The sequence below is a fragment of the Motacilla alba genome, chromosome 2, assembly GCF_015832195.1.
Source record: "Motacilla alba alba isolate MOTALB_02 chromosome 2, Motacilla_alba_V1.0_pri, whole genome shotgun sequence".
NCBI lineage: Eukaryota > Metazoa > Chordata > Aves > Passeriformes > Motacillidae > Motacilla > Motacilla alba.
Window position 1 is genome coordinate 140508531 of NC_052017.1, and position 16342 is coordinate 140524872.

Below are 16342 nucleotides of genomic sequence, written 5' to 3' on the forward strand. Positions count from 1 at the left end.
AGAAGCATGGTGGCAGTTGATGTGGAAGAAAGAGACCAAATATGAACCTTTCTGTACCATCAACCAAGTGTCTCTAGTTACACACTGATCAACATCATTTTACACAACAACACAATCTCATTCTGCAAGAATGATTTGTTAAAGGATGACTGTACTCCAGCTAGCCTCCTAGAATTCAAATCAACAACATATCCGTTATGGTTCTTGACCAGAAGAGTGAAAAGTACAGAGCTCACACAAAACCCCAAAAGACACAAATTCCTCATGATCAACCAGCTTATGGTTAAGATGTTCCAATCAGACTTCTCCCCTAAAAACTGAGAGAAGTCCTGTAGTTTCAGTAACAGGAGAGGAGTTCAGGACACTTTTGTTGAGAATTTATCACTCATTTTTAGATGTCATCTATTCTGCCTGCAAACACTGGGTTATCACAGGGGTGAACAGCAACACGTCTTAATCAGTAAAACAAAGTAGTGTGTACATGAAGATAGAAACCTATTATACTGTGAGACTTTAAACAACATTCCCTCATTAAAACCATGTTGTAGATGCACCCAATTTCTTCTTGTCCTGGGGGGAGGGAGTAGAAGTCACTAAACCTGCAGCCATAGCTTGCCTTTCTGTAAAATGGGAGCCATTCTTTGGAGGCAAGTCACACAGAGAGCACTTTGAAGATGAAAGCTGCTATGGTCTTAGCCACAAAGCTACCAGACATTTTGTCTCCAATCCTTCCAAACATCTTGGCATTCAAGCTATCTCAGCCGAGCAGGAAGAAGTCAATCAATGTCCTGAAAGGTCAGCATAGATCCCAGCAAATAAAGCAGTGCTTGGCACCTTACAGTATCAAGGTAGACTTATTTTCAAATTGAAAATGTACCCTTGAAGAGGAAAAGGCATTTCTATATATGTAGCCTAAAGAGACTACTTTATTCTGAAGGGTAGCCTCTTTATGATACTAACTCAAACTCCTCTCTACTCATCTTTGCAAGCTCTGAAGTAGACCAAAAGAGCCTTTTTAGATACAGTTCCTATTTTGCTCCCTGCTTATCTTCAAGACTACACTGTCTTTGGGCAGACCATGAACCTTAAAAATGTTCTTCAGAAGCTGAAAGCACATAGACTGCTATGCTACAGAAGATGCTGTTTATGGATTCACAAGCATACTCCATCAACTCTTGCAACTTCTGTACTTAAAAAAATACAATTAGCTTCTCAGGTATTTTATAACAAAGATTTGGGTTCAGTTCATGCACACTCAGAACTCAGGAAGGAAGCAGCAACCTCCACTGAATATCACCCTCTGTTAGGTATTAACCAGCACTAAGCCCATAATTACACAGACTTCTTGTTCTCCAACATTTGTTCAGTCAATTGTGTTTCATGCAGCACTGCACAACTCCTTCCACACTTAGAACCTCACAAACATTATTGTGCAGCTCTTGGCATCCTGCCAGATCCAAAAGGAGTACTCTCAAGATTAAAAATCCTTGTTCTGGGTATGTCACAGGATAAGCCAGCCCAGTACACACTCATGTAGCAAATGTTCAACAGTTGTATAAATTGTTAACACTCACACAAGAGTTTTTGGATCAAGAAAGCATGTGTCCCTAAAAAAATAAACTACTTGTGACTAAGTATGTTCCCAGCTATGCCCTGTTGCTTGAACCTCAGTGTCTGGGCAAGCATGCAGAGGCTCTCTTCCTGCACCATCGTTCAGCCTCTGCTGCATGTCCATCCTTCCCCCTCCAAGATGTTCACAGAAAGATACTGCAGCTGCTTGGAAAAGGCAAGAATTTCAGTGTACACAATCCTACTGCCTGAGTAAGCAGGTTGTTGGGAGGCAGAGGGATAAGAAATCAGAGCAGCCAGCTATGTTCCACATGCCTTGGTGGTAAAACTTTTAAGGAACAAAATAAATGGGAAGAAAAGCTCCAAATTAACTCATTTCAGACTTTTTGTGAACGGGAAGAAACACCAGTTTGCTAGGTTTGAAAAAGATAGTTGTCCTAAAGACTGCTGTGTAAGGGACATGCCAGTGCAACATGGCAGGTGTGCTTCCTCTCCAAGCCTGGACCTACCTGACTGTTGCACAGAAAATCACAGAATGCTTTGGGTTGGAAGGGCCTTTCAGATCATCTGCTCTAACCCCCCTGCCATGGGCAGGGACACCATCCACTAGACCAGGTTGGTCAGGGCTCCATCCAACCTGCCCTTGAACTGATCCAGGGAGGAGCAACCACAGCTTATCTGGAAAAATCTGTTCTCAACACACAGTAAAAAAATTTCTTAATTATATCTCATCTAACCCTGCCCTCTTTATTGAAGCCATTCTCACTCATCCTGTCACAAGTCCTTCTCCAATTCTCTTGCAGACCCATTTTGGTACTCAAGGTGCAGTAAGGTCTCCGTGGTTCACACAGTCCTGCCTCTCAGATCTGTCAAAGTCCCTCTGGGTGGCATTGCTCCCCTCCAGCATGGTGACTGCACCACCCATCTGGGTGACATCATCAAACCTGATGAGGGAACACTCAATCCCACTGTCAATGTCACCAACAAAGATGTTAAGCAGTGCCAGTCCCAGTACATGACACATTTGTTTTTCCTTACAGTAGTTATCATCCTTAACAGCTGGATTGAAACTAACCCTTAAAATCATCCAACTGAACATTCCTAATCTCCACAGAGATCTCAAGCTTCAAATAAAGCACAGCTTTATAAGCATAATAAAGCACAAAGCTGTTGCACTATAACATGTCATGGTAAAATAAATTTGCCCAGGTTCTCTGGTACATGTGTGCTGCTCCATGGATTATCATACACGCTGAGGACTTGCAGCTGTACTTGCTGTAGTAACTGTCTCAGCAGTTCTACTTGTTCATTCAAATATTTTTTTCCTCAGCTTATACTGTATATGTGAATATCACAAGGCCATCCCTTGTAAGCAAACAGGGCTGCCCAACAAACAACTCTCAATCCTTGATGTGGCCACCCCAGTCCCAACTTACACAAAAGCAAGTTAAAATGCTGCCTCTCATGGATCACTTTCTAAAAGCAGATAAGAGGCTGCAAAACCATAAATGTTTCTTATGCCCATATGTTTATGTCTCTCTTCTGTTTCAACCAAGAGTTCTGCATAGCTGAAAGAAAAGGTGCACCACTGCCTAGTCCAGGAGTCCCAGCACCTCCTCTAGACTATTAAAGTAGAGGTTACTGCCAGAAGCAAAAAGATTATTTTACTGTGCTTTCAGCTAAACAAATATAAATAAGGCACATACACAGATAATAAAAGTTTCGAAATCATTCCAAAAACTCACAAGTCTGTTGGGAACCCTGTTTCAGGACAATACCTGCACATGTCTCACAGGCAGAGAGATGAATGAGACTAACTGGTTATACACACCAGATCCATAAAAATTTAGTAAATACTCTGACTTGGTATAAATGAAGTCACAGACAACCTATGTTCATCCAACTGCTCATTACTCATCTTCCTCCCATGCCCACCCCACAGGTGTCAGGTGCTGTACATACACAGTAAGCCCCTGCTCTGTCAAAACACATGCTGGCAGAGGAGGCAAGACAAATAAAGAGAATGCTATAAGCCAAAGAAACACCATCAAGCAAGTGATGAACTACAAACACAGCCAATTTCAATGTTTTCAGAGGTGGTGGTTTTTTTCTTCAGGATAGCAGAGAACAATGTGATTAAAAGGAATGTAAAATCAACTCAGAAGGAAAAGAAGCACTAAAGAAAATCTGCTCTGCATGAGAAGACAAGTTCTTTTGAAACCCATCTGCAACAGGCCCTCCCAAAAATTAACTGCAATGATTTGCTTTGCACTAAAAGAGATATTGAAATTAACAGCACATTGCAGCATCTCATTTCTCAATTGCAAGAAATGAGTTACAAACCATTCAGATCAAATACTCCCTTCCCACAGGGAGCTACAGAAAATTCACCGCATTCAAAAACAAGTCGCACAGCGTCTGCACGTAGCACACAGGACTACTCCTCTGAGGGGACATTTTATTTTTGTTTTTATAAACTTTAATTGCTTTGAAAAAGATCTTGCATAAGAGTGTAAATAATTCTAAGTGCCACATGCTCAGCGATGTATCATAGGAAACATCAGGGCTGTGACAATGGATCAAAATAAGGATGGGATGGGCACACACACTCCCACCTTTATGATTATTTAATCAGGTCCTGAAATCTCAAAGCACAGAAATCCAATTCTAGAGCACAACGGCCAAGTTCAGTTCCCACTGTGGACTTTACACAAACAACCCTGTCATCATGTACACCACCATATTACTCAACAAATCTGACCCTTGTTTGACATGAAAAAAATGGACTTCCCTTGTCAGGGGACTGAAGTTCCAGATGTTCTGTTCAGCCTGGAGGAGACTGAGGGGTGACCTCATTGCAGTCTACAGCTTCCTCACAAGGGGAAGTGGAGGGGCATCTCTTCTCTCTGGTGACCAGTGCCAGGACACAAGGGAACAGCATGAAGCTGTGTCAGGGGAGGTTTAGGATGGATATCAAGAAAAGTTTCTTCACCCAGGGGGTGTTTGGGTACTGGGACAGGCTGCCCAGGGAAGTGGTCACAGCACCAAACGTGACAGATGTTAAGAAGCATTTGGACAAAGCACTCAGGCACACAGTGGGATTGTTGGGGTGTCCTGTGCAGTGCTAAGAGCTGGATTCAATGATCCTTGTGGGTCCCTTCTAACTCAGAATATTCTGTGACTCTGTGATGTAAAATAATGTGCAGTACAAATGGATGTTTATTAACTGTTCTTATATTTACTCAGTAACATAGTGTCTCCAAATCACTTAGCTTTATGCTGAGTTGTTTTGGAGCAGGTTTTGTTGAATATTAGCCAAAAAATATTTTTGATAGAGTGTGGAGAGAAGTTTGGGGTTTATGGAGAAAACATTAAATGCCATTCAGGAGACCTCAGCCTGACACAATCTTGCTGTCAAAAATGTGATGTGTTAGTCACACTGACATATATTGCCCATATGAAGTTTCAAATCTAACACAGTATATGGAGACAAATGGAAACAATCACATTGCTCAGAATTGTAATTCCAGTTCCTGTAACCTTGTCAGAACCAGGCAGAGCTCAAAATTAACAACAGGTACACCTGAGCCAGTTCTGAGTTACTGTGAACAAAGAGAAAAATCAGTCCGCATGTACTATATCTTCATCACCTCAGCTGCAGCACCCATCTGCATCCACTGGCAAGACTTCAGAGTAATTGAAGCTGTTGATTAACCCTACCATCTTTATAACAAAGTTTAAGGTAGAGTAATACATATGATAAAAGAACCTGTGAACCATTTGGTTAAAAAAAAGGCAGATGCTGCATCAAATCCCTCAGCACTGCAGGGCATGTGGGGCCTTGATCACAGCCTGAAACGAGAAAGAAGCACGGATAGAGCACTTGGGTATGCGTGGGCAGACCCCTACGCAACATCTCCGAGATCCTGCCAGAAGCCTGCCCACACAAATCTGACTACGTGAAACAGCACTTAAAATGCTAATTTTCACTTTACTACTAAAGGCATGATTAGTTGAAAGGTTCTGGTTAACTATCAAAAAAATAGCTACTTTTCCCTAGAAATTGTTGCGCTCCTTTGTGCACAATTCACAAAGAATCCTAGTGCATCTCAGTAGTACAGCATCAGCTGCACCAAATCGAACCACAGGTAAAAATTCTTTGTTCTACTTATGCTAAATAATGAGCAGATTTTTTAACCATAACAACCACCATGCTGCTAAAGATCTGCAGCGATTCCTTCCAAACCTCCCCCTTCAGTAATTGCCACTTCACAAAACAGGTTCCACTACTACGGAGCATTAAGAAAAATATATTCACACCTGTGCCCATCTCCATACACTCATGTCAACATGTTTTCTGATGAGCACATTCCCATGCAAGTAGCAATGTGTAGAAGAAAAAAACATGAATCCACACAGAGGCCCACTGGCTTAAGAGCAAGAAAAACCAAATGCATCACTTATGAAAAGAAGGAAAGAATAAACATACTCTGTGTCCCTCCGTGATGAAACCCAAACTCACACTTCATCTGGAACAGAACATCTGCCTGTTCTCTGCACTGACCACTAAAATGATTCCAGGATTTGTAATCGTTTCCTGCTTTTGGGGGGTTTATTTTATTTTAAAGTGCAGCAATCATTAAAAATCCAAGGAGGCTGAGAGCTTGAGGACCACCACTGCCAGGTCTGCAGCATTGTCTTGACAGATATACACAGACTCCCCCCTCCTCTCTGCAACCTGCCTGCTCTTGACAAGCCACGCTTTTAATTAAATGTCTCCTAATATCTGTTGAGAGGAAAGTGCATATGAACATTTGCCAAAAAATAACTTCTAGTGCAAACAGCTTCTCCACCCTCTCAAAAAAATACACTAGAAGCCATTCACCTCTGCCAGCTCCCTCTTAGAGCAGACCCTGTCCTCCAACACTACCTGGCAGCTCTTCCTCCCGCAGCCCTCGCTGCTCACCAGCCCCGCATGAATTAAAACACCCAGAGAAATCCCATGCCCTGGCTGGGAAAAGCACGGCGTGCACGGTTGCCGCCTTTAAATTACGGCAGTCCCCATTATCTGACACGTCCCTCAACATCTCCCGACAACTGCATCCTTCCCAGTCGGCCCTGGCAGGAAGACAAGCTGCCCTTGTCCAGGGGAACACTGCAGTATTCTGCAGTACGGCCGTGTGCCGGAGCCCGGGCGCCTCCAGCCCTGGCGTTTGGGGGAGACATGACGGGCAGAACACAGCAACGCTGTTACGCTATTTACTTCCACGAGAGAAGGGTGGGAGGCACCCGCTCACCCAAAGAAACCCTGCACAAGTGCCCTTGGCTGCCAAGGATAGAGTGGGAGCGCCTCTCTCAAAGCGACCCTTTGGCAGAGACAGGATCAGCACACTCAGGTTTCTGGTGGCTGGTGGAGAGATCCCCGCACTTGAAACCTTTGCATCCATTCACAGAAAGAAGGGAATGGCACCTCCACGAGCATTTACAGCGCGAAAATAATACCACACTGAGCCGCAATTTTAATCCAGGCACACATCAACTTTTGAGCATCTCCAGGCAGAGATTTTTTTCCATCGCGCCCATCAGCTTGGCACCGAAATGCTCACGCTGCCCTTCCGAGCCCCACCCCACGGCTGACATGCTCCGTGCCCGGCTCCTCCGCACCACGCTCCCGCCCCGCTGCATTCATTCCGCTACCGATCCGACAGCCCACACCAGGGGAGAAAAAAGGAGAATAAAAATATTCGTAAAATAAAGAGGCAAATCGCTGACCCTGGTGGAAGGTAACAGCTTGCATGTTCGAGCCGGACAAACAGAGAATAGAGGGAAGGAGGAGAGAGAGAGAGGTGGTATCCTGCATCACACTCGCAAGCTCCAAACCCGGGGTGTGAAGCCAGGGAGCCCCTCTGCCAGGCCGGTCCCGCCGGCGGGGACGCGGACCCAGCCCCGGGGCAGCGTTCCCCCAGCGCCGCGGGGAGGTCGCGCCGCCACCAGCCCCCGATGCGGCTGCACCGCCCGGGGCGAAGTTTCGCCGGGCCAGGTGGGAAGACGCTTCCCCTTCCCTTTGCTCCCCCACACACCTCAGCCTCTTACCTTCATGTCGCTTATGATGGTCTGGAAGAGCCCTCCGAGCGCACTACATTCCTTCTCTATCACAGCCTCCATTTTCCTGGCTGGAGCTCACAGGAGGAGCAGGATTTCACCGCTACCGCTGCAACTGCACTGCTCAGCTGGAGGAAAATCAGACACCCCGGGCTCCCACCTCACCCAAAAAAAAAAAAAAAAAAAAAAAAAAAAGAAAAAAAAGAAGAAAAAAAAAAGGAAAAAAAAAAAGGAGGGGCGGAAGGGGCAAACAAGCTGATGTAGGCAACGAGAGGAAAAAAAAATATACCCCAACACACCTGAACCCCTGTCTGCCTGCACCTCTACCAGGGGATAAAATCCAGCTCTACTGGCGCCTCTCTCCTACACGCACCTCCCCGGCACCCGGGCACTCAGCACCGAGCGGGCACTACGAGCCCATGCGGGAGCAGCCACAGGCCCCATCTCTGCGCATCGCAGCCCCGGCCCCCCGCGCCTCCCGGCACGGCAGCGCTCAGGGCAGCGGGCGCCCGCGGCGCTGGGCGAAGCGCGCCCCGAAAAAAACAAGGGGGGAAAAGATCGGTGTCTATAAAAAGGGATCGAGCGTCAAGCCGGTTCTCGTGGAGCAGCCTGGAGGGGATCTCTGGCAACCCCAGCAGACCAGACTACAGCCAAAGCGCCCGAGCCGCTGCCTGCCCTCTCCGGGAACAGCCCGCTCCGCCCGCCCGTGCCGCTCCCGCGGCGGCAGCGCCCGCCCCCACCCGGCCCCGCGCCCCGCCCGCCCCGCGCGTCACCAGCGCGGCCGCCGATTGGCCCCGCGCGGCCGGTGGGCCGGAGGCCGCGGGTTCGCGCCCCGCTGCCGCTGGGGCGGCCCTCAGGACTCCGCTGGACGCGGTCTCGTGCCCGTTCTTCAGGGCAGAGCCTGACTTGCATGCTTAGAATTCGGCGAAGAAATTGTTTTATTCTGGTGACATTCGCCGAAATGGCCGAAGTTCGGCTGTTTCTGGTGACAAGCGTCTGCCTGAGCCCCCCGATACCGAGCTGAGAGGCCTCGTAAAGCTGCAGCCTGGGGAGTGCAGCCGGCAGCAGCTGTGAGGCTGCTCATTCATCCTCTCCCACAAATGCCAGACGATAGGCAAGACTGTGAGAGTGGGTTGTGTAAAACGTGGGGGTTTGAAGTAATTCAGTTTGCACATTAACTCTGCCAAATTTTACGGAACATTGTGGTCAAAAGCCCGTTTCCACACACAGACAGGCGGTGGCTCACCCCCTGCACGTTGTGACATTGGCACATGGCAGCGCACGCCAAACACACCGAGGGTCAGAGACCCTCCCTTGGCGTAAATGGAGCACTGCCCGCATGGCTTGGGTGCAGAGCTCCAAAGGTTCAGCTGCCGCTCCCCCCCAGGGAAGTCACACACCGAGGGAACAGCACGGGCTGTGTACGTGTTTTAGTACAAAACTGCAGTAGAACCAGGAACATGGATGTACAGAAGAATAAGCCTTAGACCTTGAAATAGGTGCAAGGTTCTTTCCATTCATATGCACAGTGGTGCATGAACAACCATGGCTGAGATGGAAATTTAGGAATTCCAGCTATTAAAATTTATCTTACAAACTCTGCCCAAGAAGAGCCACTGTCTGTGCCAGTGCATTTTGCTTCATTTCAGCCAGTGCCTAGGTAGGTGCACATGAGGGATTGCATCCTCTGTGTTACTGATGTCTGAGGGAAAAGGCTGGGCAGGTGCCCTGTCTCCAGCAGGGCCATGGCAGCACAGGCTGCGGCAGCGATTTCCCTCTGCTTTGACCCACGTGCGTCTGAGCAGGCAATTCATTTGGAGCTCTGCATGACCCTCACTCCCAGAGATGAGCCCAGCAAATGTCCCCAGCGGCTCGTGATAATGACACTGCTCATCTCAGGCGAGCTCCAGGTGCTGTCGCGTAACCAGCGTGACGGTGTTCCTGTGGGACACGCTTACAGCCAGCAATCCGGCAGAGAAAGTTGGTGGCCTACTTTGCTTTCTTCAGCCACCCCATTTCTGGGATGATCCTTGTTTTAGTGCAAACAGTGGCTTGGCTAACCTCATTTCTGGAAAGGTTTCAGAGTGCAACAATGCGCATGGGAGAGGAGGGTAAAAAAATCTCCTTCTCCAAGTAAAGCTGCATTTATACTTTAATATATAAATCAGGGCTGCCTGCTCTGTGGTATGCAACAAGTCTTCATACAGTGATGAAAGAATATGCAGGTATAAACAGAAAACCTAATTAATGATTTTAAATCTCAGTCAGTTATAACAAGTAAGTTAGGCGTACAATGTAAGATAATGAGTTTTACCTTGCAAATAAGAAAGTACACTTCACGATGAGTAACTTTTTAAACCACTGTAACTTGAGTGTACCCAGTCACAACCTAGAGAGACCTGATCAAAACTGTTCAGGTGGAATATTTTTTCTGTCAGAAGGTTCTAGGACATGAAAAATGTGGACATGATGATTTCAAGAAACTTTTATATTCACAGGACAAAAAAACAAAATGCCAACAGGAAGGTGTTCGTTCTTTGCAGCATTTTATTTTTCAAATCTATTTTGTTAAATTTTCTTCGTATATATCACTTAGAACAAAGATTGTGTTAATTTTATATTTATTTTTTAATTTTTTGTAGCCTAACATAGCTAAAAATAGAGAAAGGGCATATAGCCTGAAGGCATCAAAATAGAGTCTTGATAACAGAATATTTTTTTCTTTCGCATTGAAGGACATTTTGGACTTAATTTTATCCTGCCTTTTACTGATTCTAAGGATAGAATCTTCTGTGGAGTGACAATTCAGCTTCAACCAGCTGTAGAGTGAGAGTGAACATTTTTCTTTAAAGACCTGAGTCCAAATGGTTGTTTAAAGTGCGAGTAAGAAGTAGTTTGGTGATGTTGCAGTAAAGTCGGGTTACCATCTGCCACATTATTTCTGGGATCTGCTTGATTGATTCGTAGCAAATCACTTCCTGCAAGCATTATTTGCAAAACTTTATTATGGGCAAAGGCTATTTCTGTGTTTGTGAGCCATCGTTACCGGGGAGCATTTCATTACCAAGTGATGACATTCTGTAAAATATCCTGGTGCATGGACAAATGCCAGCAGCACTTCTTGACAATGGGTCGGCTGAGTGCATCTTGCTCAGCAGCCCCCAACAGATGTCAGCCCTAAATTTGTCAGTGGTGCAATAGTAGCCCATGTTCTGACACCCTTCAACACGTTGGGTGCTCTGCTGACAAAAATTCCACTGAAACCCCAGGAAGACTGATGGTTAGGAAATAATTTCTCCAGACACAAGTGGGCAGGTTGAGCAATGACTTGGTCACTTTGCCTGGCTTGGATGGTTCCTGGTGCTTTTCCGATGCTGAGCACCGAGGCACAAAGTACAGCTGGAGCAAAGCTGGACACAAATGCCTGAGGGTCAGGAGTCCACAGTGTGTTCCCAGGTGTTCCAGCAGACTTTCCTTATGACCAGAATGTATGCATTCACATTCCTGTTCCTTGCTTTCTCCTTCTGTAAAATGGAAATCCCAATTTTAAAAAGCGTTCCTACTGTTTATGCACCAAGCACAAGTGTGAAATGTCATTGCAATCAGAACAAATACATGCTCTGTCAGTGTGCCATAAAAGGTTTAACTGTGTTACTTATTTAGGTCCTGATCTTATGAGGATTTAAACCCACTTATGAATGAGAGTAGCCCTGTGGAAGACTAGATTACACATGCACTTAAGTGTTATCAGATTGAAGTCTTAGAACAATAATCACAAAAGGTACTTAATCACCTTTAAATTACAGTGTTCCTAATTTAGCTAATGTTATTCCCCAAGGAAAAATTGCCTCATCTAGCTTACAATCAAGAAAGAATCAAGGGCTGTTCCTTCAAGTGGTTGACAGTTCAAAAAGAGATATGATTTTAAAAGAATAGCTTGCTAAAGGCTGAACTATTTAATTGAATTATCTCTTTAAGAAATTGATGCAAATTAATATTATAATACTCCATTATATTGCCTCAGAATCTTTCATCCTTGAGCCTTCATGAAATATATCAATAAACTTGAAAAGCAAATGAATACTTTCTTTTTTTTCTGAAACCAGTGTATTCTGTCCCCATTTGAGGCTTTCTAATAATGATTTATATTTTGAAGGATGATGGTGTTTTCCTTTTTATAGATTAAGAAAAAAGAGCCCTAGAGCTTCCAAGAAATGGAGTCTCACATCCCTCCAGTCCTTACTGTGCTGACAGTGTATGATTCTGCTCTGTCCATGGAAGCAGATGATCTCACTTTGCAGTGCCTTATTGGACAGAGAGGTAGGATACCAGGCAACACAGCCACAAGGATGGCAAAAGGAATTGATGAAAAATGGAGCAAACCAAACAGAATCCATTTCACATGGCTGTCCCAACAGCATTATAAATATTGTATTATTCACTGGCCATACATAGAGGGGAAGGTAAATTCCCTTTTTTTTCATGGGTGTGTGTTTACAGTCTGTGGTTTCAGAACAGGAGAAAAAACAATGCTGTGGTTCCCCAGCCTTATCTGGGTTATTTTATGTCATGCATTGTTTTCAAATTACCAAGTAGCATTGCTGTAGTGGGGGTACCTCTGCAATTGTTTCTGCTTGCTGCATGCTGGCAAAATAACAGCTGTTATTGCTTTACCAGGATTGATTTCCATAGAACAGCTCCATCCAAAGCCTACCTACAGGCAACAACTCTGCAGCAAAATATCAATGCACTCTCATTTTCAGCTTTTCTCAGAAGGGAAAAAAAAAAAAAGCATTTTCAGCAAAGTTCAACATGGGATGCCATTTATTCAGGGCACATAGAGGACAAGATGCTTATTTTTAAGGGACTAAACTTCTCTTCCATTTCCCCCTCACCAACAAATAGGGAAAAATGTCCTGCCCCCAGGTATCTCCGTGCAAGGCACAAAATCTGAAAATTGGGGTTTGTGTATTATATCAAGGGCTTTAGAGAGAGGCCACATTTTGCAGTAGTGGGAAGGTGGGATGTCTTTGCTCACATGTGCCATCTGAGGTTGGCAGATTCAGAAAAGGAGCTCAGGTCTGTCATGTCCTTCCAAGCAATGTTCCTGTCATTGCTTTTAAATCTCCCCCATGATCAGCCTCAGTAAAAGGCCAAGGGGGTCCCATGGCCAAGGTGATGTGGGTGCTTTCATCCTGTGCAAGTCTGCAGTAGCACAGACAGTGTATTTCCACTGTCACCTCCCATCCATGGCCTCCCTCCTGCCCCATCCATGCCACCAGCACCAGCTCAGGCACCCATGGGAGCTGATTTGGCTGAAAACTAAGCCTACAAGGAAAGATCATTTTGGCCCAGAGGAAGACCCTGACTCTTTGTGTTTCACAAAGAAGGGGCAGCTTATACAACCCTTCCTGTGCTCATTCCCCAGTAGATGCCTTCTTGCTTCTCATCTCCAGCCAACACAGGTTTAGGAGCTGTTGATCTGAACCCTTGTTCAAACTGGCTTCATTACCTTATATCAGTTCTGGTGTGGACACACTCACTGCACAAAACCAGGCCTCACCTTTACATTTTAAAGCTGTTCAGCTGATGCATCTTGAAGTCGTGCCCTAAATTAACTTGGATACAATTTCCTGAGTGCACCTGTGTAGTCAAGCAGTAAGTTAAAAAAAAAAAAAATCAGGTTATACTTGCAGTTACACACATACTTAAATACTCTGAAGAAATAAAGCCTCTAATAGGTGTCACTTTTGCAAATATCTCACATCCTCATCTTCAGAGCAACATCAACTTTGACTTCAGGATAATTACACATGTATCAAGTTGCCTTCTGGACCCTATCACCAGCACATATATTAATCCATGCCTTTGTTGGCCATTTCTCCTTTCAGATGCTATATAAAAATGGATCTGAGCTCTTCTGTACTTTCCATCAAGCAATAATTTTTAGTAAATCACTACTCCTGAAATCTCCAAGATCTATATTTATTGGTATGCACAGAATTCAGTACATTGAACCACCTCAGGACATGGTCATGTGAAACATAATGCAACACTTTTTCCTACAAAAGAAAATATTATTTTTTGCCAGTTCATAAATCCAGCTTTTAAAACAAGCACTACATTCACAAAGAAATGGCTTAGAAAAAAAAAAAACCCAAACTTATTTCAATGGGCAGACTCCCAACTCTGTGTAACTGAGAAATAGTCAGGCTTTTATCCTCCTATCACTGTAGTTCTGTTTAGTTTTTGAAATTCTGAGGAAAAGAGTACTAATCCTCTTTTCCAGACCTAGACACCCAGGATGTCAGTAAGGAGAAATTGTTAGGCAGAGGTCTCTGCTGTGAGATCAAGTTAAGGTTCTGCTGCAAACTCTATGGCCAGAAAGCATTTTGGGGACATCAGATCATGCTGACAGCCTGCTAGTGTACACTTGCTTAAAAGAAAAAAAACCAGAGGCATTAGAAACAAGAGGAGTCCTTCCAATGAATCAAAGAAGATGGACAAAAAGAAAAATCTAGTCTACTGATCCAGATAATAGAGGCAGACTAGCACATACTGGAATTTGGGACTAAAACCAATGAGAGCTGACATGAGGACATACTCCAGGGAAGGACAAGCACAGCCATGAATGGTGCCATTGTGTGACTATTTTAATTAATTTTTGTAATGAAGCCGAAGCTCTAATTTACCACATCCCAAAAGTAAATAGAAAAGGTTATGACCTTAATTGCAGAGGTGGGGAAGGAAAACCTAATTGTTGAGTAGTGAGCTATCACTCATTACTGCAATTGGATAGATACAGTTGGCGTGTTACTATGAATAGTGCAGATTCAACAGTCAAAATAGTGGGTAGTCACAGCTTCATTCTCTCTTCCCTTCATCTTCTTTCCAAGCCTTTGATTAGCAACATTTTGTACCAGTTTTACCACATGGATTGCAATACTCCTGACTCCACAAGACTCTGACTTAACATGTCTGGGAATATAGCTTTTCTTTTCTTAGTAAGCAGATGTGTGAAGCCTCAGCAGGATGCAGAGATTACAGGAGGTCCTCCCTGCCTTCTTATTTTCTGCTAACTCCTCATGGGTATATACCTATGCAGGAGCTAGTGATGGACAGACAGTTTTTCAATGTAACATGTCTACAATGTGAAAAAACTACAAATGTCACATGTCTGTAACCATGGCCACTAAATAAATACAATTAATGTGCATTATATGCTGTTCAGAATATGTCTGTGTATCACTCAGACTGCGAACAACCATCCCTGCACTTAATTTATGAGGTTATCTCTGTGGACCAAGGCAAAAGTGCATGGACAGGTCTGAGATTGGTGTGAATCCTTATGCCTTGTCAAATGCTGTATCTCTATGTGTCCACATAAAAAGAGTACAATACTACTTACTCACTAAATTAAGTGTTTTCTACTCCAGATCTTTTTGTCTTTTGCCCTATATTGTCAGCTTGAGGAGGAAATTATGCAGAATCAGAACATGAAGGATTTGAGCAGAAATGTTCATAGTAAAAAACACTGTTCTAGCAAATTCTGCTATGGCAGAAAAAAAAAGGAGTGTTCTGCATTAGGCTGAGTAGTTCAGACAAAGCATACCAATATTAGGGTGAATATTATTAGATAAACACCTATAATGTGGCAGCTGTCATCCAAAATTCCAGTAGTAAATAGCCACTTCCTCAAAACCTTGTGTTAATATCCACCCTCCTTTCAAGCATATGCAGAAGCAGCTGCTGTTATTCTAGAAACACAAACATTTCTTCTGGCCTTGACCTTTCCTCAATATTACTGCTGAAAAAAATCAGGCACTTCTTCTATATTGTGTCTTTAAACACTGAGTGGCAAGGCAGGTTAATTAGCTGGTTGGCATCACATTTTACCAGTTTAGGTCCTGAGCACAAAACTTGATGTATTCTGCCAGAAATCAAGATCATCAGAAAAATTCTCCTGATGCTTTCAACATCTCAGGAAAAAACCTCCTGAATGACTTTCTAAACTTTGGTTAGTACAGGGAAATAACAGATCTTCTCTCTTCTGTGGCTGTCAAATCAAAGGTAGACTACCCTTTTTTGAAGGACATGTTTTAACAAAACACAAATTAGCACAAATCCTGATGGCCTGTGCTACCCGACAGGATGATCTAACAGTGCCATTTGACTTTGAAGGCTGCGGCTGTGTGAATCAACCTCTAACAAAGGGTTTAGCACAAATCTTGAGAGACAGCTGCCAGTCTTACTGATGATCAGGGATGATATATAAGGAAAGCACTGATCCTTTCATGCTCCTGTTCCAGTGGGTTGAGGCACAGAAGCAGAAAGGGGAAAGATCCCATGACACATGATCTGTGTATGCCCAGTGGGCAGTGTGCTGCTCTCCAAAGCTGTATCTCTTCTGAGGGCACTACGGCTGTCAGCAAAGGTAGTGTCTCTCATTAGGCCTAGCAGGATATTTGGCAAAAGTAGCCAAATGTTTGAATGCATGAATGAGCTTTTCCTAAAACCTGCCTGAAACACAAAGATCTTCAAAGCAAAGTGAGGACCTTTAAAATACAAAAAAAAAAAATTTCTCTAGGTAATCTTTGACATTGCTCTCGTGAGTAAAAAAGCAAAACGTTGTTTCTTAGAGAAGAGCTTCCACATCAGGTTTAGTTAGAGC

General features: G+C 44.2%; 1 protein-coding gene across 16 annotated transcripts in view; it reads right to left on the reverse strand.

Annotated features, from left to right (window-relative positions):
- Positions 1-8111, reverse strand: part of MTSS1 (MTSS I-BAR domain containing 1) — a 126110-nt gene extending 117999 nt beyond the window's left edge. For 15 of the 16 annotated variants that reach the window (XM_038129064.1, XM_038129050.1, XM_038129060.1 and 12 more), the window contains exon 1: positions 7663-7796. In XM_038129064.1, the coding sequence (XP_037984992.1) occupies positions 7663-7734 (72 nt within the window). In that variant the 5' untranslated portion in view covers positions 7735-7796. Of the gene's footprint in view, positions 1-7662; positions 7800-7970 lie in introns of those variants that run through there. The other variant, XM_038129044.1, reaches the window with a different exon arrangement.
- Between the last annotated feature and the right edge of the window lie 8231 nt (positions 8112-16342).